Source organism: Tursiops truncatus, chromosome 10, assembly GCF_011762595.2.
Source record: "Tursiops truncatus isolate mTurTru1 chromosome 10, mTurTru1.mat.Y, whole genome shotgun sequence".
Taxonomy (NCBI): domain Eukaryota; kingdom Metazoa; phylum Chordata; class Mammalia; order Artiodactyla; family Delphinidae; genus Tursiops; species Tursiops truncatus.
In genome coordinates this window covers 46315912-46338953 of record NC_047043.1, presented here as the reverse complement: position 1 = coordinate 46338953, position 23042 = coordinate 46315912, and the positions used below count along the sequence as shown (strand labels likewise).

The 23042-nt window shown below is 37.5% G+C and overlaps 1 protein-coding gene across 1 annotated transcript in view; it reads left to right on the top strand.

Annotated features, from left to right (window-relative positions):
• NEK10 (NIMA related kinase 10) overlaps positions 1 to 23042 on the top strand; it is a 325535-nt gene that overhangs the window by 64124 nt on the left and 238369 nt on the right. The window contains exons 14-23 of the mRNA XM_033864502.2: positions 1818 to 1957; positions 2595 to 2656; positions 5038 to 5115; positions 7428 to 7492; positions 8810 to 8912; positions 9005 to 9133; positions 9654 to 9791; positions 13941 to 13986; positions 16179 to 16300; positions 16444 to 16546. Coding sequence (XP_033720393.1) covers positions 1818 to 1957; positions 2595 to 2656; positions 5038 to 5115; positions 7428 to 7492; positions 8810 to 8912; positions 9005 to 9133; positions 9654 to 9791; positions 13941 to 13986; positions 16179 to 16300; positions 16444 to 16546 — 986 coding nt within the window. The remainder of the gene's footprint in view (positions 1 to 1817; positions 1958 to 2594; positions 2657 to 5037; positions 5116 to 7427; positions 7493 to 8809; positions 8913 to 9004; positions 9134 to 9653; positions 9792 to 13940; positions 13987 to 16178; positions 16301 to 16443; positions 16547 to 23042) is intronic.

Below are 23042 nucleotides of genomic sequence, written 5' to 3'. Positions count from 1 at the left end.
TGATAACTTGATATTGTGGAGCTATGTGTCATCAGCTCCATTCTCTGAAGGAACTTTCCAAAGCATAAGAACAGACTAGAGATATGAACCGTGACTTTGTTAACAATTTCTGTCATTACCAAAACCAAGGAAATAATGTGTAGACTGTTAACAATCTACTTGCTTTTATGAATATCACATAAAAATCTCAAGTACTTTAAAGTATAAATTATAAATCTTTCGTTAGTATTGTGGCATAATGAGCTAGCCCCACAGTCAAAGTAATTATGATTGCAAGGGTTTTTTTCCACTTGAGTTTATAGGATGATGGTGGTGGTTATTTTTGTCCATCATACGTATTACAGTGGCTGTGGGTAGCCCTCGTGGAGAGCAGCTATTTTCTTGATGATAAAATTAAATTATATAATAGTTAAGCAATACTTCAAGGACAAAACCTGCCTTTTGACAACATAGAACTGAGTTTAATATAAGGTACTAGTTTTCCCCTTTTGGAGGAACCATTCTTGATAGAAAAGAGTTCTTTCACATCTAAAGAGTAATTTTCCCAGTCCACTTCTATGGTACAATGTTAGAAATGTCTTCCCTGGGAAGAAGATGTATGTCAATACTTACTCTATATTAAATATGGCTCAGTGCTCTGGGAGAATTTATTACACCAGCTGTGTAAACAATATCCTTTCAGAGATGGGCTGCCTGGAGCTGGTACAAGGGGTGAGGTTGCCAGGTTGTCTGCTGGCTTGAGTATGAACAGCCTCTGTTGTCAAGGTGGTTTATAGGAAATCTGTTCACGCCCATTCACCTGCAGTCCCAAACTCAAAGGCAGTTACTAAAAGGTTACATACTCTTGATCAGATAGAGTGATCCCTAAAATTCAAGTTTTAACATAATTAAAGATCATTGACTGCAACTATTCCATTACCTTCCCTATGCTCCCCGAAAGAAGGGCAGAGGGCCCAGATGACACAGGAGGGAGGCCAGGGAGACTCCATCCACTTTACGTTTGGGTATATAGAAATCTACATAGAGCTGCTGCCATAAAAATAAATGCATGAAAAAACATGGCAACCATGTAAAACAGAAGGGAACAAAGCAGATAAAGACAGACGAATGATCTATTGTGGAAGATGTTGCACTAAGTAAACAGAAAAACAAATGCTTTATTTTATCAAAGACATTAAACAGAACATGAAGTTTATGAAATGAGATTAAAGATGAGATGATAGGATAGTAAAAAGGAGAATAGAATGATTGTGAAGCTGGGAAAGAAGATGAGGACTGAACAACATGCAGAGACTGAGTACCAGAAAAAATGTGGAGTTAGTGAAAGGAAGGGCGTGCTTGAAAACTTACACACGATGCAGAGGAGGAAGACAAGGGAATAAGAACAACATAAAATGAAGGATATGGCCTGCAGAAGATGGGTTCTCAACACGTGGATAATTGATATCCCTAAGGTAGAGAACAAAACAAAAGGAAATTTTGGAAAGCCTCAATCATCTAATAGAAGAGAACTTTCCTAAAATAAAAGAAGATTGGAATTTAATGGAAAAAGACAAAACTCAGAATGATGAAGGCTGAGATGTATTCAAGTAAATGGCAGAAGAATAGAGTTCAAAACAAAGGCAGCCATGTGAAAAATAGAGAGATGACTCCTACCTCACACTTCACACAAAAATCATGTCTGAGTGGATTGGAAGGTCACACAGGAGAAAACTTTATGACCTGGGGAGGCAAAGATTTATAAAACGGGAATCAGAAAGCACTGACCATGAACTACCATTGATAAATTGGTCTGTGCATTAACTTTTCTTTTTCAGGGACAGAAATTTTGTTTCTGATCGTTCCTCCATTGGAAGCCTGTCTAGTGCCAATGCGGCAGGCCAAATCCAGCAGCTTCATTTGTCAGAAGATTTCAGCCCTCGGGAAATACAAGAAAATACTTTCTCTCTTCAAGCAGGTATTTATATCATATTATTATGTTTCATTATTTGATACTGTTTAACCTTGTATTATTCTATTGTAAAATTATAATGATAATATTAATTATATTTATAACTTAAAAAATGTGAAGTTAAATTCATGTGGATGCCTGAAACTTCTTGGTACCAGTGTTGGACTTGCAGGTTAAAGACACCCCAAACTTTCCTCTGCTTGCCAAGTTCTGTGGCCTAACCTGTTAGCCCTCTAAAGTAGTTCATACTCGGATTATAAGGGTTAATTTGGATAATATATTTAAAGTACGCACTATTTACCTGACCATTGTCCATGTACATTGAGCACGTGCTCCACACAGGGCACATGTTGGGTATGGGGCTGACGGTGCCTGCCCCCCCCCACTCCATGCACAGCGGGGTGCATTAGGGGTGCCCCACAGGCTGCCATGGGGTGTGCATGCATGTGAGCTACACGAAGAAGAAAGGTACCAGCCAGCACAACTCAGGTGCCTTTCTCCCAGAGACGTGCCAGAGGGAAAATTAGTGTTTTTTGAGGAATGTCTCTGCCAACAAAATTCTCTGAGGCAGGGAGCGAGATTGCTGATGTGCAAGTGCCGCCATGGCCACGACAGACACGGCATTTGGTGGTTTTCGTTGCAGCCTGCTGTGCGGCCCTCACGGAACTGGTGCTCGACGACACCAACGCCCACCAGGTGGTTCAGGTGAGAGGACAGGGTGCCAGGACCTGTCACGATGGAGGGAGCCCACCTCAGGTGACACCTGTATCCTGGAACATGGCTTAAAAATATTGTAATATGTCTTATTTAACATTTAGAATTCCATTTTATATTCTTGTCCTTCCTCTTTTAACTCAGCTTAAAAAGAACTGCCATGTAGGTAACTGATGGTGTTTATTCCCAATATTACGTGCAGTCTATTTCATTTTCTTTATCTTTTTTTTTAAAAGCTATTCTGAATTGTTTTTTGTTTTTACATCTTTATTGGAGTATAATTGCTTTACAATGGTGTGTTAGTTTCTGCTTTATAACAAAGTGAATCAGTTATACATATACATATTTTCCCATATCTCCTCCCTCTTGCGTCTCCCTCCCTCCCACCCTCCCTATCCCATCCATCCAGGTGGTCACAAAACACCGAGCTGATCTCCCTGTGCTATGTGGCTGCGTCCCACTAGCTATCTATTTTACGTTTGGTAGTGTATATATGTCCATGCCACTCTCTCACTTTGTCACAGCTTACCCTTCCCCCTCGCCATATCCTCAAGTCCCTTCTCTAGTAGATCTGTGTCTTTATTCCCATCTTACCCCTAGGTTATTCATGACATTTTTTTTCTTATATTCCATATATATGTGTTAGCATACTGTATTTGTCTTTCTCTTTCTGACTTACTTCACTCTGTATGACAGACTCTAGGTCCATCCACCTCACTGCAAATAACTCAATTTCGTTTCTTTTTATGGCGAGTAATATTCCATTGCATATACCTGCCACATCTTCTTTATCCATTCATCCAATGATGGACACTTATGTTGTTTCCATCTCCTGGCTATTGTAAATAGAGCTGCAATGAACATTTTGGTACATGACTCTTTTTGAATTATGTTTTTCTCAGGGTATATGCCCAGTAGTGGGATTGACACATGAAAGAATGCTCAACATCATTAATCATTAGAGAAATGCAAATCAAAACTACAATGAGATATCATCTCACATCGGTCACAATGGCAATCATCAAAATATCTAGAAGCAATAAATGCTGGAGAGGGTGCGGAGAAAAGGGATCACTCTTGCACTGCTGGTGGGAATGTGAATTGGTACAGCCACTATGGAGGTTCCTTAAAAAACTACAAATAGAACTACCATATGACCCAGTATTCTGAATTGTTTTAATTTAATTGTTTTAATTCCTATGGGGCATAGGACACCATGAGTTAAGGATAGCAGTCACTTTAAGAGGACATGAAGTTATTCAGCTAGAGGTGATTAAAACACACCAAACAAAATATTTATTGCCAGGAAACTGATTTCACAGAGCACACAAAGCATAATTCATTAACCAATTCACTACATATACAGTCATATGTGTGTGTGTGTGTGTGTGTGTGTGTGAATACACACATTTGTATACAACCCTATTCTATTATAAAAGTTATTTCCTGCTTGTTGAATTTTACAGAGAAAAGGTTTTTTTGTTCAGTACATCAACTTAAAAATACATAAATTCATAAAGTTAGTAACGGATCATGTCAGCAGTGATCAGAGTCCCTGGGGAAGCTCAGCAGGTCAGGGTGGCTGCTGAGGCAGGGGGAGGCTCAGTCCTGTTATCATTGCTTGCTGTCTTGGCCTCTGGAAAAATATTTAGCCTAAGTTTTGACTTTGTCATGTATAAAACAAGGAAATTACAGACTAATTCACAGAACAGCTATGAAGACTAAATGTAATAAGGCAGGTAAAGCTCTTCACAGTTATAATATAAATGCCCACATAGAGTAGAGTTCAGTAAATTATGTATTTAATAGATAATAAAAAATGTAGCAATAAGGTAATACTTTTTGTTCATTCCCCCATGTATGTATTTGTATTAGAATAAGGCTAGAAAGATGTTAACCGTTTATACAAATAACTTTCATTTTTAAAAATCTATGATTTTTCTCTTATTTTTCTATCTTCTTTTCTATACTAGTTTATCTACATGTATTGTTTAACAAAACAATAAAGGGAGAAATATTTCATAATTAGATATTTAAAATGCAAAATATAAAGGCATTTGGATCCCTTTACTGCCCCCTTTTTTTGCCCCCTACTCTTTGTTTTTAAAGTATTTAAATCACTTTTAATTGATATACTTTGTTATTTATAATCTTTAACGACAGTTGAGATTTTATGATGTGGTGATAGTCGTTGATGTTTAAAAGTATTACACTGACATTTTTAGTATTGTCCTGTAATATTTACTCCTGATTCCAAAATTATACTAACATTTCTTCTTTAATATTTTAAAATTGTTCCTTCCTTCTTTATGCTGTGTATCTCCATAGCATTGTTGCTGGTCACTGATAACATGGCATCTTTATTCTTCCAGGAAAATGGTATATATACAATAGCAAAATTAATTTTACGAAATAAACAAAAGAATGCAGCAAAGACTAATCTATTACAGGTAATAAACATATCCATTATTCTTTAACATCAAGTTACTGGAATCTGGGGAAATTTTGGTAATATAATCTATGAATTTTAGAATTTTTAGGTTAGCACTGGTCCCCTGTACTGACCGAGAGGGAAGAATATCTGGTGAGGGAGGCTGGCATGGAAACAAATGCTGTTCAAACAATGTAGAGGGGCTTCCCTGGTGGCACAGTGGTTGAGAGTCTGCCTGCCGATGCAGGGGACACGGGTTCATGCGCCGGTCCGGGAAGATCCCACATGCCGCGGAGCGGCTAGGCCCATGAGCCATGGCCACTGAGCCTGCGTATCTGGAGCCTGTGCTCTGCAACGGGAAAGGCCACAACAGTGAGAGGCCCACATACGGCAAAAAAAAAAAAAAAACCCAAAAAACAATGTAGAAGGCTTAACAGTAGTTTCTCTGTAGGGATTTAGGTGATTTTATTTAGACATTTCTTTGCTTATCTGTAAGTTCTATGTTTTAAAAACATTGCTTGTGTATCAAAATAATACTACGGGGAAAATTATGTGCCATCTTTAAGCACGGACCACAGTCAGTAGCATTTCACCTTTACAAAGGCAAACCTGTAAAATGGATCTTGATGGATGAGCTGGTGCTGGTCAGGTGAGTAAAGGGATAGAAGTGGGCACCCATGATATCTGCTCCAGGGCGGACGGGCATCCGCACAGAGAGAAGAGCGTGGACAAAGGACAGGAGCCTGGCAGCTTAGAGTGTGCTTAGGCTGCTCAGTGGGGTGGATGTGGGGTGTGGGGTAGAGGGAGTACCTTAGGACAGCGGTCCCCAACCTTTCTGGCACCAGAGACTGGTTTTGTGGAAGACATGTTTTCCATGGATGGGAGCGGGGGTGGGGGCAGAATTCAGGCAGTAATGGGAGCGATGGGGAGCGATGGGGAGTGGCAGATGAAGCTTTGCTCGCTCACCTGCTGCTCACCTCCTGCTGTGCGGTCCAGTTCCTAACAGGCCACGGACCAGTACCGGTCCATGGTCCAGGTGTTGGGGACCCCTACCTTAGGAGATGAGGCCTGGAAGGTAAGAAGGGGCCACATTATGCAGGGTTCTATGTGCTTTTTTGAGGAGTGGACACCAGGGGGCAAGTGTCCCCAAAGACATTGGCATGATAAAATCAATTTAAAGTAAGCCTTTGCAGTAGCTGCAGCTTATCTTTTTTTCAAGTCGTTAGAACAGGAAGTAAAAAACAACATTTGCCTTCAATCTGATTTAAGAGCTTTCAGCCAGAATGATGGTCAAACCTAGCAGAGAATTTTTGGTGGTATCTGTGGGCTGGCAGGCAGAGATTTTGGAGAGCTACCACTGAGAACACACAGGCGTGGGACTTACTTCTCTAGTACAGCACTGATGCATGACACTGTGCTGGACCATGGTAAAGTACACTCCCTCCTGCACATGTATTCTGTTAAGCCGGTAGAGGCTTTTAAAGAATATGTATGGAAATTCTTTCAAGGCACATGCATGTTCCTCGCTTCTCACAGTCTCCACTGCTTTCTCACCAGTCTCCTTCGTGTGGTCTTGTTATCTGCCTGGCTTCTCCAGACAGTTTTGTTTGTGACCCTTCTATATTCAGATCACTAATTTCATGAAATGATTCCAGATTCGAATTCAGCAGACCCTGGTCACCCCAGTGGTGGCCTATTGTACAGGTACAGCTGCAAGCCTGGGGCTCTCTCTTTTTTCTCAGCACTGCAAAATGTCCAGTGTTTATTTTTCTTTGTTAAAGTCTCACAGGCCTCTTTCTGAGTGTTCTCAGGAGTTACTGTAGATGGTTCTATCTGGGGAATGCTTTAGACCTTACTCAAGAGACCAATTTGTCAAGTTTGAGTCCAGTGTGCCTGTGGCTATTTTTATGTCATTATTTCTAGTGTTTATTTTCTCAGAGAAACTATATAAATACTGAGGCATACATAGCAGGCTAGAAAGAAAATAAACCTTGAGCTCCTGGAAATCTTGGGACATTTGGTTTTCTCGGCGTAGGAGTTTTATTTCTTGTCTCTCTGCTCCTTCTGTACTTTCTAGAAAGGAACTAATGACAGGCACTGAGTGAAACAAGGCCCAGATCCCTAGCCTTCCACAACGCAAATACTTTTTAAACATGAGAACTGGCCCAGGTGTTGATGTTGTCTGTTTTCAGTTACAAGCTGTGGCTCCCACAGAGACCAGCCACACTCACTAAAAAGCCACGTTAATGTTCACTTCATGATCATGCTATCCTGAAAATGTTTTACTTTGTTCAGCTACCATTTGAGAATCATATATCCTTTTATTTCCAGTGTTATGCTTTCAGAGCCTTGAGGTTTCTCTTCAGTATGGAAAGAAACAGACCACTCTTTAAAAGGTATGAGCTTAGAGAAATTTAAGTGATCAGTGGTCATTAGAGTCAACTGTTTTCATGTACCTGATTTAGATGCAAACAGTAAGAGAATAAAGAGTCAGTATGCAAAACATGTGCCTTCAGACTTCTTAAAATCCACAGATAATACTGAGCAGCCCTAGTGATATCTTAACTCTGAAAATTCACAAAATGATGAGGAAAGCACATGAATCACATCAACACAACTCTTTTAATTACATGTAACTGCTATGGTTTTTAGTTTTTCTTTTTTAAGACATTAACATTTTTAATGGATGAAATAAAAATATGTGCTTGTTTTTGCCCATTCAGAAATGTCCAAAGTTGATCTAGTCATTTCCTTTTAATCAATAGAAAAGAAAGTATTTGTCTGGATGTCCTTAACAGTATAGGAACCCATTTGAAGGGGAGGAGGCTGGATGTTCCTGGATCAGAAGGTTGTGTGGTGAGCATGACAGAAAAACCACCACCTTGGGAAGCAGACCGTGGTTACCTACAGGTGTGGTCTGCATGCCATAGAGGTGGCAGGTTAGCCAAATCGTAGGCCCAAGTTCTTACTAGAATTTTATTGATAAGGCAAAATGGAAATAAAATCTTGAGTTAATATAACATCTTTTGTTTGGAAGAATGGGGCATTTTATGTTTTTATTTTATTTCTATATAACAGTTGAATTTAGGGGAAGAAAAGGAAGTATTCGTTATTCATTATAACCTTTCATTTCAAGGCCCTAAATCATCCACATCAGTGGACTTAAAGATTTTAATAAACCTAAACCCTTGAAACCAGTAGCTTGGAAATGATGCATAAATCTCTTCATTTTTTAAATTCACCTGTATTTTAATTTTATTTTCATGAGGACTAAATCAAATTGTATTTGTGAAAGTGCTCTGTGCTCAATAAACAACCAATAAACATTCATTCCTAGTATATTTAATACTACACCCCCAAATGTCTTACAAATAAGATTTTTGTAAAATCTGTATCATATCTTATTGTAGCAAAAAACATATAACATGACATCTACCCTCTTAAATTTTTGTGTGCAATACAGTGTTCTTAACTATAAGCACAGTGTCATACAGTAGATCTCTGGAACTTTCCTTTCCAATTGTTTTTCCTTACCTCTTAAGAACTGTGTCTCTAGTTTATTTTCATGAGATAAGTTGGTGAGTATTATTCCCCCATTTGTTGGCAGTGTATTTAATGTAATTAACCTATAAGTGAGCCAGGTCCAAAAGGGAAGGAATGGGCCAGAGTTTCCAACTCCTATAGGAAGTATGTGTGTGTATTTTTCTCTGTAGACTTTTCCCCACCGACTTGTTTGAGATCTTCATTGACATAGGACATTATGTTCGTGATATCAGTGCTTATGAAGAATTAGTATCAAAGTTGAATTTATTAGTGGTAAGTCTTGAGCTTTAAATATTTTGTCAGGCTGCTATGCAGTTAGGATGCAGTTATCATAGCAACCCATTTCCTTTTCATTTTTTGGTTAGGAGGATGAACTGAAGCAAATTGCTGAAAATATTGAAAGCATTAATCAGAATAAAGCTCCTTCGAAATATATAGGCAACTATGCAGTTTTGGATCATCTTGGAAGTGGAGCTTTTGGCTGTGTTTACAAGGTGACCTTGCCCTTGAACAACATTTCCAATGTTCCCAAACAAACTGCATGTCTCCCTGCACACCCACACACAAGTGAATTGGAGCCCTTGTCAGTGAACAAATAGATATAAAAATTAGAATGGTTGTTTCTGTACAACAGATAGCTGCACTGATGTTGTCTTACCTTAGCTCTCAGCTCTAGAAGTTGGTCACTGACCTTTGAAGAAAAAAGCTGTCACTAATCTCTCATACAAATAGTCAAAATGGTTTGTCCCAATGCATGACACATTCTCCAAGTTCACACCAGTGTTTCTGTATGTACCAAGTAAAATCCTATGAAATATTGCAGACTGATCCAGGATATACCAATTTTTTTGAGGTGAGCTTAGTGTAAATACAAATTTACTTTTTAAAGATATATGACTTATTTAGATGATTTGGCTTAATCATGTGACCTTATTAATCTAATCACTTTCTTCCCCTCTCTACTCCCAAACCATTCTTTTTTTTTTTTTTTTTTTTTTGTCTCCTTTATTTTAGGTTAGAAAGCATAGTGGTCAAAATCTTTTAGCAATGAAAGAAGTCAATTTACATAACCCAGCATTTGGAAAGGATAAAAAAGATCGAGACAGCAGTGTAAGGAATATTGTTTCTGAATTAACCATAATTAAAGAGCAGGTAAATGCTTTTGTTTATGAAGACGGTTTCCTTAAATAAATGTCATCAAAAAAAGTAGAATTCATGTGCTGTCCTTGTCCATGCTGTGTAAGAACTGGTTCTGTTTAATATAATTGGCATTGAGGTGATATCAATCACCAGGTTTTCTCCTAAGGCTTGACACTGAACCATAGACATAACTATATTAGGGCCAGGGATGCAGAACAATTGAGTTCACAGCACAGAGAGTATTATATATGAGAAAGCATATTCGTTTCCTTCTTATTATATTGTAGAATATTTGGTTACTTTGTTACATGCATAAGAATATGACTAAGACTTCCCTGACTTTTGTCAAATGGAACCAAGTTGTTAACGTTCCTCAGATATGGCTTATGTAATCTAAAATGTGAATTTTCAAGATGGGTTATTATTTATTGACATGAGCAAAACATTCTAACATAATGTTCACAACTCATGTATCATTATGAAGGTTTGTTTCAGGAAAAAGAATAAACGTGTCAGAGAGAAATGGGAATTCTTTTTGTGATCAAAGAACACATTGGTTTTTTTTCAACTTTCTTTATTTATACATTCATTATGAATACTGTTTGTCTGTAACTCCTGGGGAGACCTATCAGTTCATGGCTCTTTGTTTTCAAATAGTTAAATTTGCATAGCATCTGTGCTAGGACATAACCATAAATATGAAGATCTTTATTCATTGAAATCTCTAGTTCCACTCCAATTTATAATTTACAGTAAATATCATTAATAGGTTGTTTTATAGTTGACTTTTATGTACAAAGAGATTAGATTTTGAAAAGTTAGTGTTTGCTCATATTCCAACACTCTAGCCTTGGGTGGTGTGCTGTTTCATAGCACAAGGCTAGAGCATGGCTTTTGCCCTAGGCTGGTCTAATATCTTCATTTGAACCCAAATCTGGATGTAGTCCTGGCCAGTGAGCTAGGTCTAGAATATGGTTCTATTGCTTACCTAGTTCCATATTGTTTAAAATCTGCTGGCCATTTGCTAGTTGATGAGGTAGACTATTGGTTTTAGTATATTTTCTAAGAAAAGAAAGTGTCAGGGTGGGGCCATATAAGAGACCTCTGCTTGAACTTTGAGGGAGCTCAAAATTGTAGAACTGTGCTTGCACCACGGGCTTAAACCAATGAAAGGACAGTAAATTGAGGTCAAAAAGGAGGAGGTAATGGCAGACAGAAGTGAGAGAAATGGGACTAGAAAGGGAGAGTGTATTTGTTAATATTAAGATTAAGCTGCAGTAACAAAGAAGCCCCAAAGTGCATGGGCTTGAAGGAGAGGTCTCACCGTGCAATGGGTTTTGTCTTCCTGTGAGTCCAGGGTGTGGTGCTCTGCTCCATGAGGTCACACAGGGATGCCCACTCTTCCTCTCCCATTGCACCTGCCAAGGCACATTTATATCTGCTGGTGCACCCGGCGTTTTGGGTTCAGACACAGGATTCCCCTCACACTCCACTGGGGAGAACTCAGGGATGAGCCCCTTGAGGCTGTGAGAGAGACTGAGAGGTGTGATCTGTGATGGGGAAGCACATCCTGCTACAAGTCGATGGAGTGGAGGAGTGTGAGAGCAGATTTTTGGTGGACAACCAGTAGACTCTCCTTCAAAAGAAGGCAAGAAGAAAGGCCAGAAAGAGATGCAAGCCATTTATGATGTACCAGTGACTATTCTGAGATAAAACAAATTTCAGTTTACTTAGAAACTCAAATTGTAAATAAACAACCACAAAAATTTAGTATTCTTGTAGAAAATTATTATGTTATTAGATGTTATTATGTTATTATTATGTTATTAGAAGATGTGGCACATATATACAATGGAATATTACCCAGCCATAAAAAGAAATGAAATTGAGCTATTTGTAATGAGGTGGATAGACCTAGAGTCTGTCATACAGAGTGAAGTAAGTCAGAAAGAGAAAGACAAATACCGTATGCTAACACATATATATGGAATTTAAGAAAAAAAAATGTCATGAAGAACCTAGGGGTAAGACAGGAATAAAGACACAGACCTACTAGAGAATGGACTTGAGGATATGGGGAGGGGGAAGGGTAAGCTGTGACAAAGCGAGAGAGTGGCATGGACATATATACACTACCAAACATAAGGTAGATAGCTAGTGGGAAGCAGCTGCATAGCACAGGGAGATCAGCTTGGTGCTTTGTGACTGCCTGGAGGGGTGGGATAGGGAGGGTGGGAGGGAGGGAGATGCAAGAGGGAAGAGATATGGGAAAATATGTATATGTATATGTATAACTGATTCACTTTGTTATAAAGCAGAAACTAACACACCATTGTAAAGCAATTATACTCCAATAACAATGTAAAAAAAAAAAACACACTACAAAATAACACATTGCTCAAAGAAAAAGTCTCATATAAATTGGAAATTTTTTTGAACTAAATGAAAATACAACTTATAAAAATCTGTGGGCTGCAATGAAAGCACTGTTTAGAAAGATACATATACATATAAATATATATATATATAAAATATTAAATGTATGTATTAAAAGACAGAAATATCTAAACTCCTTATTCTAAGTTTCCGTCTTAAAGAAAAAAGAGCAATTCAAGCCTTAAACAAGCAGAAGAAATAAAAGTAAAACAGAAATTAATGAAATAAAAAACAAGAATTCCATATAAAAAATCAACAATATTAAAAGTTTATTCTTTAAAAGACCAGTAAAGTTGATAAATGTCTAGCTCGACTAATCTTGGAAAAAAAAGAAAGACAGACACAGATTACCAATATCAGAAATGAAAGAGGGGTCATCCTTACTGATCACATGAACATTAAAAGGGTAAAAAAAAAAAAAATACTGCATAAAACTCTATAGCCACAGATTTGACCATGTAGGAGAAAAGGATCAATTTCTTAAAACACACAAACTACCAGAACTCATACAAGGAGAAATAAGATAATCTGAATAGGAATACATCTATTAAAGAAATTCCATCAAAAAAAAATAGAATTTCCATGTTACATTCTGAGGTAAACTATGCCAAAGAGAAATTGTTGCTCTCTTTGGTGCCTGGACACTTTTTGTTGAGGTATAATTGACATATGAGTGCATATTAGTTTCAGGTGTACAACATGATGATTCAGTATTTGTATGTATTGTGACATGATCACCATAGTAAATCCAGTTAACATCTACCACATGTAGTTACACATTTCTTCCTTGTGATAAGAACTTTTAGATGGCAAGGAAGACCTTATTCAGGACCACTGCAATAGAAGTCCAACTATTAGAGTAGAGGAGAGAGATTGAATTCAACTCTGAACACAACAGGGATGGCTGGGGATTTACAACCAAAAGGCAGGGCTAGGGGGGTCAAAGGATGGAAAGTTACTAAGAGGAATTTGGTTAGTTATCAAGTTGGGGGAAGAAAAACTTGATTAGGTAACAAAGATGGGGGGATGAGGAACTTGATTGGATATCCAGAGGGCAGAGATGCTCACTAAACTGGCTTAGCAGGATTCTTGCTGAAATCAGGCAGGCCAAGGAGGAGGCCTGGTCCAGAGGAGGACTCTGAGGAGCCTGACCTAATTTTGTTCAAGGATGGAGTCCTTGGCAATTATTATTGTTATTTTAATGGAGTTAATAACTCCTAGGTTATTTCAGTTTCAAACTAATAATTTTGGAGAGCATAGAAAGACACCAGTCGTGTAAATAGACACAGTGTATATAAACATTTAAGTGGCAGGGGGAGGTTAAGAGCATAGGTATATGTGTTCAAAATTAATTGTTTCATTTCAGTTTTCTCCTTTATGCAGTCTGTGTGTGATGTTGGAACAGGAAGTGTTAAATTAATTCTTAAGATAGCTTCCAGTTCTACAGTCCTCTAATTTAGTTAAATTAGGTGATAAAGCACAATCAGTTTTCAATTCTATTTGGTAAGGCTATATGGGAGATTGCTATTTTCAGAACAGTTTTGTGAGCAGCAAATAAAAAGAATCCTGAAAAATTAGATGATATCTTGAAATGCTTTGTTTTATAAATAAATATAAATATGATGATTTCTTTGTTGTTTTCAAGTATGAAATCCAACTAAATTGTCTGTGAAAACAAGTTTATATTTTGAAGTAGTATAATGTTTGTTATTTATTTTCTTATAGCTTTATCATCCCAATGTTGTACGCTATTACAAAACATTTCTGGAAAGTAAGTGTGAGTTTCCATGATATTTCTAATAATGTATCTATGTTACTTACATATTTTTATTTTAGAATGTTACAAAATAAGCTTAGTCGACTATTTTCTCTACCTTTTTTGTTGTCTGTATGACCTTGGATGGCATTTCTTGATCAGTGAGACACTGATAATCAATGATCAAAAGATACTTATAAAATTCTTAGATCCCTATATGTAAGACTGCATGAACAAACCAAAATAATAATTATTGCTATTTTCATATACAAAAAGCCCATAGTAGGATCAGGAGAAAAGAAAACTAAAGGTTGGTAGCTTCTTTAAGAAAGAATGACATTTTTTTGTCATCTTTTAGAAAAAATGACATTTTCCACCCGCCAAATAAATAGGATCTAGATTTTTTGAGATTTCTTTTTCTTCAAGTTCAGGTAATTGCCACAAGGTGGCGATAGAGCCCTGACTGATTCTGCGTCATCATTGGGATGATGGAATATGGAATCAAATCTTGAGGTGAAACCAAACTCAGTCACTTGTTTTAAAAAAAATAGGACATTTGACTGAAGTAATATACATATTAATAGACCTTATATGCTTCACCTGTGAAATTTCAAAATAAATCTCCTTTAAAGGGGCTTCCTTGCTGCCTCTTTATCAGTGCTATTGTTATGCAAACCTGTTGTGTACTTTGCCATGTTATGATTTTACCCATCTCCCTTCCTCTGGTTGACTCAGAGGAACTCAGTGCTGAAACTCCTCAGTACATCCTGCCCCCTTGGCCATTTGTTCTTGATATTAGAATAATTTCCCATAATTTAGTGCATATCCCATCATAAAGAGATCTAGACTAGCTTCTGACTTGTACTGAAGTGACATAACTTGTCTTAATTTAAAAACAAAATAACCTGACTTCTCCCAAAAAGAATTGGCAGTGGCTTAAAAATACATAAGATAGGGCTTCCTTCGTGGCGCAGTGGTTGAGAGTCCGCCTGCCGATGCAGGGGACACGGGTTCGTGCCCCAATCCGGGAAGATCCCACATGCCGCGGAGCGGCTGGGCCCGTGGGCCATGGCCGCTGAGCCTGCGCGTCCGGAGCCTGTGCTCCGCAACGGGAGAGGCCACAACAGTGAGAGGCCCGCATACCGAAAAAAAAAAAAAAAAAGCATAAGATAAAATAGATTAAGAAATCATGATAAAAGGAAATAAAAGGTGAGAAAATTAATGTTAGGGGCAAGATTAGTACATACAGTAAATATTTCTTGGGATTATGAAGAATTGGAAACAATATAAATGTCAATCTTTAGGAGAATGATTAAATAAATTATGATACATCTGTATTGTGGAATACTATGTAACCAACAGAAAGAATGGCGTGGGTCTGTGTGTACTGACGAACATATAAGAATGTTGAATGAAAAAGGTATAAGTTGCAGAATATGCATGGTGTGGCTTCATTTCTGTAAATGTTGTATATATACATATTTTACATACATCCAAAACATTACAAAAGATACATATCACATACTGTTGTTAATAGTTACATATTGACTTTGGAGGAGAAAGTAGAATTTACTTGTTTCTTGGCATCCAAAGCAAAGAGACAAACCCAGTCAGTTATGTGAGGTTCCTGGGATCCATGAGCTGAAATGTGGAGGAGGCCAGCTTTCTCAGCTCTTGAGCTGGCATCACAGAAATTTCCATCATGGGTGGTATATCCAGTGGGGTCATTGCTAAACCACGGTATGATTTCATTGTAAAATACTGTAAGGTAAATCTACGAGACTGAAGAACAGTGCAGTTTAATGTCTGAATGTCTGGCTTGATTTAAAGGTAAATTTTAGACCATTGAAAGGAAAGCTGGGTTTACCTGTTCTTCAGGGAATCCTCCATGATTTGGGATCATTTACTTGCTCTCTTTGGTGCCTCTCAACCCTTCCACATCCTGGTGTACATAGAAAATGATAAAGTTTGCCAGCGTAAACTTATGCTAGGAGGTTGCCTGTAGCTGAAAGAGACTGTTGCTGGGCTCCGATTGTCCCCAAGACCCCCTCGCCCCCAGCCCCTCCAGAGCTGATTGGGTCCATGTCTCTAACTCTTTTGTGTTGTGCCCTGAACACCCATTGGGAAACTTGGATTCTAATTCATAAGTTTTTTCAAAATGTCTATATTGAATTTATTTCTATTACCTTTTCTTGTTTTTTATATAGATGATAGGTTGTATATAGTTATGGAGCTTATAGAAGGGGCCCCTCTTGGAGAACATTTCAGTTCTTTGAAGGAAAAACAACATCATTTTGCTGAAGAGAGACTATGGAAAATATTTATACAGGTATCTTTTATCTTCATTAACTTTTTCTATGAAACAGTAAACTTCTGAGCTGATTTCCTAGAATTGTGTGTAGTGATCATGAGTGGCTGTCTTATCTGTATATATAGGGGAAATAACATTTGTTTGTTCTTTGCTGTTTGAAGCTGTGCCTAGCTCTTCGGTACTTACACAAGGAGAAGAGGATCATCCATAGAGACCTGACGCCAAACAACATTATGTTGGGGGATAAGGACAGAGTAACAGTTAGTAAGTATAAAAATCTGAAAATTTTCAACTTGAGAGTCTCTGAATATTATTCTAGGGCAGAGTTGTTCGATAGAACTTTCTGCACTGAATGGCGTGTTCTCTGTCTGCACTGTCTGGTATGGCAGCCACTGGCCACATGTGGCTATCAGGCACTTGAAACGTGTCTGATAGCCTATGTGCCTGAGGATATGAATTTTAAATTATATCAAATTTTAGTTAATTTAAATATCCCTATGTGACTAGTGGATACTGTATTGGACAGTGACTAGTGTAGTTCTTGATGACTGAGTTGTATTTTGCCTATATGAGAGAATAAAATACTCTTAGGTTGCTTGGGCATTTAATTCCTAAATCAATGGTTTCTAGGTTTTTTTCCTTTCTGTAGAACACTTCTTCATCAACAAAGCCTTTTAGAACCACCACATGAGCACATTGTTGGACTATTTTAATATAGTCTGTGACATATGGGTAACAAATGTACATATCAAGGGCTGTAAAAAATCCAGCCATTTGTATACTTCAACATTTTCACTTTTTATCACAATATTTTCAACTGTAGCAGGTAAGTTGTCTAATTCTTAATCATAAGTTAAAATGAACTTTTTAGCTTAGAGCGATATATTAGCTTTCTCCTGCCCTCTTCACTCACGAACACTTAAGTTACTCCCATGGACTATTAATGGTTTGCCAACTGTAAGTAGGGAGACATCTCTAAATCAGTGGTCTGCAAATATTTGTGATCATGAAATTCCATTAGTAAATTCTTTTGATAATACACTCCAGTATATCAATATGTATGCTTATTTATGAATTCTGTACACATATCACTGTATAATTATTCTATAGTACATACAGTCAACAGAAATAAACTATAAAGGGGTACATTAAAATTCAAAATAGGGGTGTTGATATTTTTCACCCCACCCCCACCCGCCAGTAGATTGCCTTAGGCACCCAGCTTTGGAGGCCACTGCCCTAAATTTTATTGATGTGAAAGACATTTGACAACATTTTAAAGCTGAGTCTCTTAGTTTTGGAAGAATCTGATTCCTCATGAAGGCAATTCCAAATGTACACATTTACCCATAACCACATGCTCAGTAACAACGATTAGATTCACTGTCCAGATTTTTTAGAGTAGAACATGTTATATCAGTTTAAAAAATAAAAAATATCCTAAAACAGAAGTTTTATTGATAACCTTCAATGCAAAGTTACTTGGAAATATTTCAAGCCAGTGCTTTGTGAAATGTGAGATGAGACCAAATAATTGTGACTCTTCATCTCAGATACACATTTGCTTAATCATTAGAAGTTAATCATAATTTTGTTCATCATAAGCTTTTTACTTTTTATAAATTACACTTGTGTTTCCTTAATACTATTTATATGCTTGTAGATATTTTAATTTATAAGTTAATAAGGATTATTATAAATTGTGTATTTGAATTTCATAGCAAACAGTATATATAATTTTAAATAGTATTAAATAGATTTGTTTAATAGATCTGTTTAATCCTTCTAAGATGACTATTCAGGTCATATTTTCTGAGTAATAGCCAACCCCACATTCCATTTTCTTACTAAGATTAGCTGCAGTCATTTCCTTTGGTTACATTTAAATACATTGAGATTAATCTTTTATTGTAGTAGCCTGATTTATTTTCTTTCTAAACTTATTTTAAGTAATTTTTATATTTATTTTCTTTAACCAGTAGCACACATAAAAATGGTTTACAAAATAAAATAGTGCTAAAAATCTTATAAAGAAAAGCCTACCTCTTTGCAACCCCCAGTTCCATTTCCCTAAAACAATCACTTTTCAGTCTTTTTAGCTCTTTCTTCTAGTATCTGGCTTTCCATTGTGATAGTTGAAGATTCAATTTTCTTATTTTTTCTTTGTCCCCATCTGCCATCCTGCAATACACTTATAGCACAATTTGGGGTTAAATCAGCATTCAGTATTTACATTATTACTACTGTATAATTATTGTTCAATGTTGATTACCTCTCCTTCCTTATAGACCTTTTGTTTTTTCTAGAGTTAATAATTGCCTTCCTGTTTATTTTCCTAGTTTTCTGTGTACCTTTTATTTCTTCTTCACAAATCTTCTAAAAGGATTATAAAAGCCCTCTCTGTACTATTTCCACATGGTCAAACATGACAGTTACTCTCAGTTTTTTTTTCCTGGACACCCATTTCCTACACCTCTTTGCTGTAATGTAGACCGGGTTTGACTTTAGGTCTGCTGCACAGCCATTGTCCTGGAACTTTCATGCTCCTTTTTTTTTTTTTAATTGGGCCACACTGTGTGGCTTGTGGAATCCCAGTTCCCTGACCAGGGATTGAACCTGGGCTACCGCAGTGAAAGCACCAAATCCTAACCACTAGACCACCAGGGAATTCCCATGCTCCTTTTCTGATCAGAGTCTCTATTTCCTACATCCCGTCTCTTTCTCTTTCTTTTCTAACTCCCCTATTTTGCCAAAGTGTATCTTCTAGTACTTTCCGAGGAAAAAGTGCTTTGGAAGTTATAATTTTTACTTTAAAAAATTTTCTTATTTAGAAATTTTTGAGGTATAAGTGACATATAACATTATATTATTTTCAGGTGAACAGCATAATGATTTGGTATTTGTATACACTGGAGCCTGCAAGCAGTTGGGTGGAGCTGGGTCTTGGTATCTAGATGGAGACCTCCAGGAGAGCTCATGTTAATTAATATTCCCTGGGACCTGGAATTCTCTGGTGCTCCAGTGTCCTGGACTCCCACCCCAGAGGCTCAGGCCTGACCCATGGCCAGGGAACAAAGACCCCACAGGGCAAGTGGCACAGCAAAAAAAAAAAAAAAACAAAAGGAGGGCTTCCCTGGTGGCGCAGTGGTTGAGAGTACGCCTGCTGATGCAGGGGACACGGGTTCGTGCCCCAGTCCGGGAAGATCCCACATGCCGCAGAGCGGCTGGGCCCGTGAGCTATGGCTGCTGAGCTTGCGCGTCCGGAGCCTGTGGTCCGCAACGGGAGAGGCCACAACAGTGAGAGGCCCGCGTACCGCAAAAAAAAAAAGAAGAAGGAAAAAAAAAGGAAAAGAAGACAGACAAACAAAACACAAGACAAATGATAAAAACAAAGAGGAAAAAAAAGAGAAAACTAAAATCAAGAAAACAAACAAACAAACAAAACAACCCCAAAGTGAAAACGAACAATAAAAACAAAACTAACAAAAACAAAAAGCAAAACAAAAGCAGAAAGCAAACTAAAAAAAAAAAGCAAAGAAAATGTAAAACACACAAAAATGATCAAAAATGTTTATATCTAAAAACAAAACAAAAACAAGAAAAAACACAAAATAACAAAAAGTAAAGTAAAAGTAGAAAAATAAAAAATATATTAAAAAATGTTTATAAAGAAAAGAAAAAATAAATAAAAACAATAACAACAACAGAACAAAACAAAAAATAACAGTAATAATAATATTTTCCTGGGGCCTCAGCTGTTAGTGTCCTTGCCCCCACCATGAGCCACAGCCAACCCCACCTCCCCAGGAGGCCTTCCAATACCTCTAGGTAGGTCTCTGGACCCACTATGGGCACTGTGGGGCCAGCTCAGCCTCTGACTTGGCCCGACTCCTATGTGTACTTGCCCCCAAAGTCCACAGCTGCTAGAGCTAGACTGGTCTCAGTTGTGGGAGCACTCGTTGTCCCTTAGATATTCCATAGACAAAGGGTTTACCAAGCTGATCATGGGGATTTAATCCACAGCTTGTGCAGCTGCACAGAGAGATTTCCATTCCTCTTCCTTATTCGCACCGCCCCTGGGGCTCAGCTTTGGTTTTGGCCTCACCTCTGCATGTGGGCTGCCCTCAGGCATCTGTTCCCTGCCCAGGCAAGAGAGAATGAAAGCAGCAGCTGATTGGAGCACACTTGCTCACTCAGGCCAGGGAGGAATAGGGCTGCCACAACTGGAGTGTGTGAGAAGTGCCTCCATGTTTTTTTTGGGGGGGTTGTTTGTTTGGTTTTTACCGTCCACATATAAGTGAGATTATGCAGTATGTCTTTGACTTATTTCACTTAGTATAATGCCTTCAGGGTCCATCCATGTTACTGCAAGTGGCAAGATTTCATTCTTTTTTATGGCTGAATCATATATGTAGGTATGTATGTGTATACATGTATATATATGTATGTGTATAATGCATATATACATATGAGTAAATATATGTAGATATAGATACATATATACACATACATTTTCTTTATTCACTCATTTATGATAGCTCTTAGGTTGCTTCCATATCTTGGCTATTTTAAGTAATGCTGCAATTAACTCTTTTCAAATTAATATTTTTGTTTTCTTTGGATAAATACCCAGAAGTGGAATTGCTAGATCTATGATAGTTTTATTGTTAATATTTTTAGGAACCTCCATAGGTTTTCCAAGGTGGTTGCACGAATTTACATTCCTACCAACAGTGCACAAGGGTTCCCTTTCCTTCACATCCTCACCAATGCTTGTTTTTTTTTTTTTTTGCCTTTTTGATGATAGCCATTCTAACAGGTGTGAAGTGATATATCTCATGTGGTTGTGATTCGTATTTCCTTGATGATTAGGAATATTGAACATCTTATCATGTACCTGTTGGCCATCGTATGTCTTCTTTGGGAAAATATCTATTCAGATCTGCCCATTTTTCAATCAGACTGTTTTTGGGATTTTTTTGTTTTTGCTACAGAGTTGTATGAGTTCTTTATATATTTTCAGCATTGACCCTGTATTGGATGTGATTTGCAAATCTTTTCTCCCATTCAGTAGCTTGCCTTTTTATTTTGTTAATGGTTTTCTTTCCTGTGCAGAAGGTTTTTAGTTTGATGAAGTCCCACTTGTGTATTTTTGCTTTAGTTGCTTTGCTTTGGGTGTCAATTCTAAAAATCATTGCCAAGATCAATGTCAAGGAGCCTACGTTTTCTTCTAGGAGTTTTATGGTTTTGGGTCTTACATTCAAGTCTTTAATCCATTTTGACTTAACTTTTGTGTATGGTATAAGATAGCAGTCCAGTTTCATTCTTTTGCATGTGGCTGTCCAGTTTTCCCAACACCACTGGAAGTTTTAATTTTTAGATGCTTATATGTCACAAAATATTTTTGAGGGACCCTCATATTTGGTTGTTAGTTTGGCTAGGTGTAATCTTCTCAGAAGAACATGATTATCCTTCCAAATTTTGAAGGCATTACTCCAGTCTTCTAGTATCCCATTTTGCTGTTAGAAAATCCAATGGTATTCTAATTCCTGTTGCTTGATACATGAGTTGTTTTATGTCTCTGGAAACTTTTAGGATGCTCACTTTATCCACTGCTTTGGGTGGGTCTCTTTTCATTCAGTGTGTCTGAAACTAGGTCTGCTCTTCAATCTGGAGACTTAAAACTTCACTCCTGGGAAATTTTCCCACAGTGTTTTTTCACTACTTTTCTTCCATCTGCTTTCTGTGTTTCCTCTTCTAGAATTCCTATTATTCTTAGATGTTGTATATTCTAAATACATAAGTCCCTTACGTACGAACCTTCAAGTTGTGAACTTTCAAAGATGTGAACGTGCATTCCACCAATGTCAGGTGTGAGTAAAATTGCAGCTTGCCCTCCATCTCTTATTGCTGATGACCCTTCAGCTCTACCATCTCCCACCTCCTCTCCCTCCTCCAGTCAGTATCTCCTCTTGCCTGGTCACTTGGTGCCAGCCCCTATATGCCAGCTGTTGTACTGCACTTTTCAAGGTACTGTACTGTAAGATTAAAAATGTTTCCTTTATTTTTTGTGTTTGTTTTTTATGTATTATTTGTGTGAAAAGTATTATAAACCTATTACAGTACAGTACTATATAGTCAATTGTGTTAGTTGGGTACCTAGGCTAACTTTGTGGGACTTACGAACAAATTGGACTTATGAATGCACTTCAGAACAGGACTCATTTGTATGTCGGGGACTTGCTGTAGTCTAATTTTTAAAATAATTGTTCTCTTAGTTTTCAGCTCTTTGTACTTTATAGTTATTTCTATAACTTTATTTTCTAGTGATTATATTGAATATTTAATTTTGATTAATATATTTTTAATCCCCTCAAATTTCATCTTGTTCCTTATTCCATTTTCATGGAATCTTGATTTTATTCTCTCTCAGTATAATATAGACTTTTCTCTTCCACACCCTGAATTGTTTCTGTATCTTTTGGATCCATCTTTGGTTTTTTTTTTCCCTGGTTCATGTGCTCTCTATTTCCTGTTGGAGATTTTCCTCAAATGTCTGTTGATCTAAGCTGGCCCTTAATACTTATGAGAAACATATTAAAAAGGCTGTGTGTTCCAGTTAAGGGTGTCATCTGGTGGACTTTAGAGCACAGTGAAAAATTTCCTTAGGAGACCCCCAATGTCATTGCTTAAACTTTTTCCAGATAATGCACTCCCAATATCTTGCCTGAGATGATGTTCTTCTGTCTGCTGTCATTCT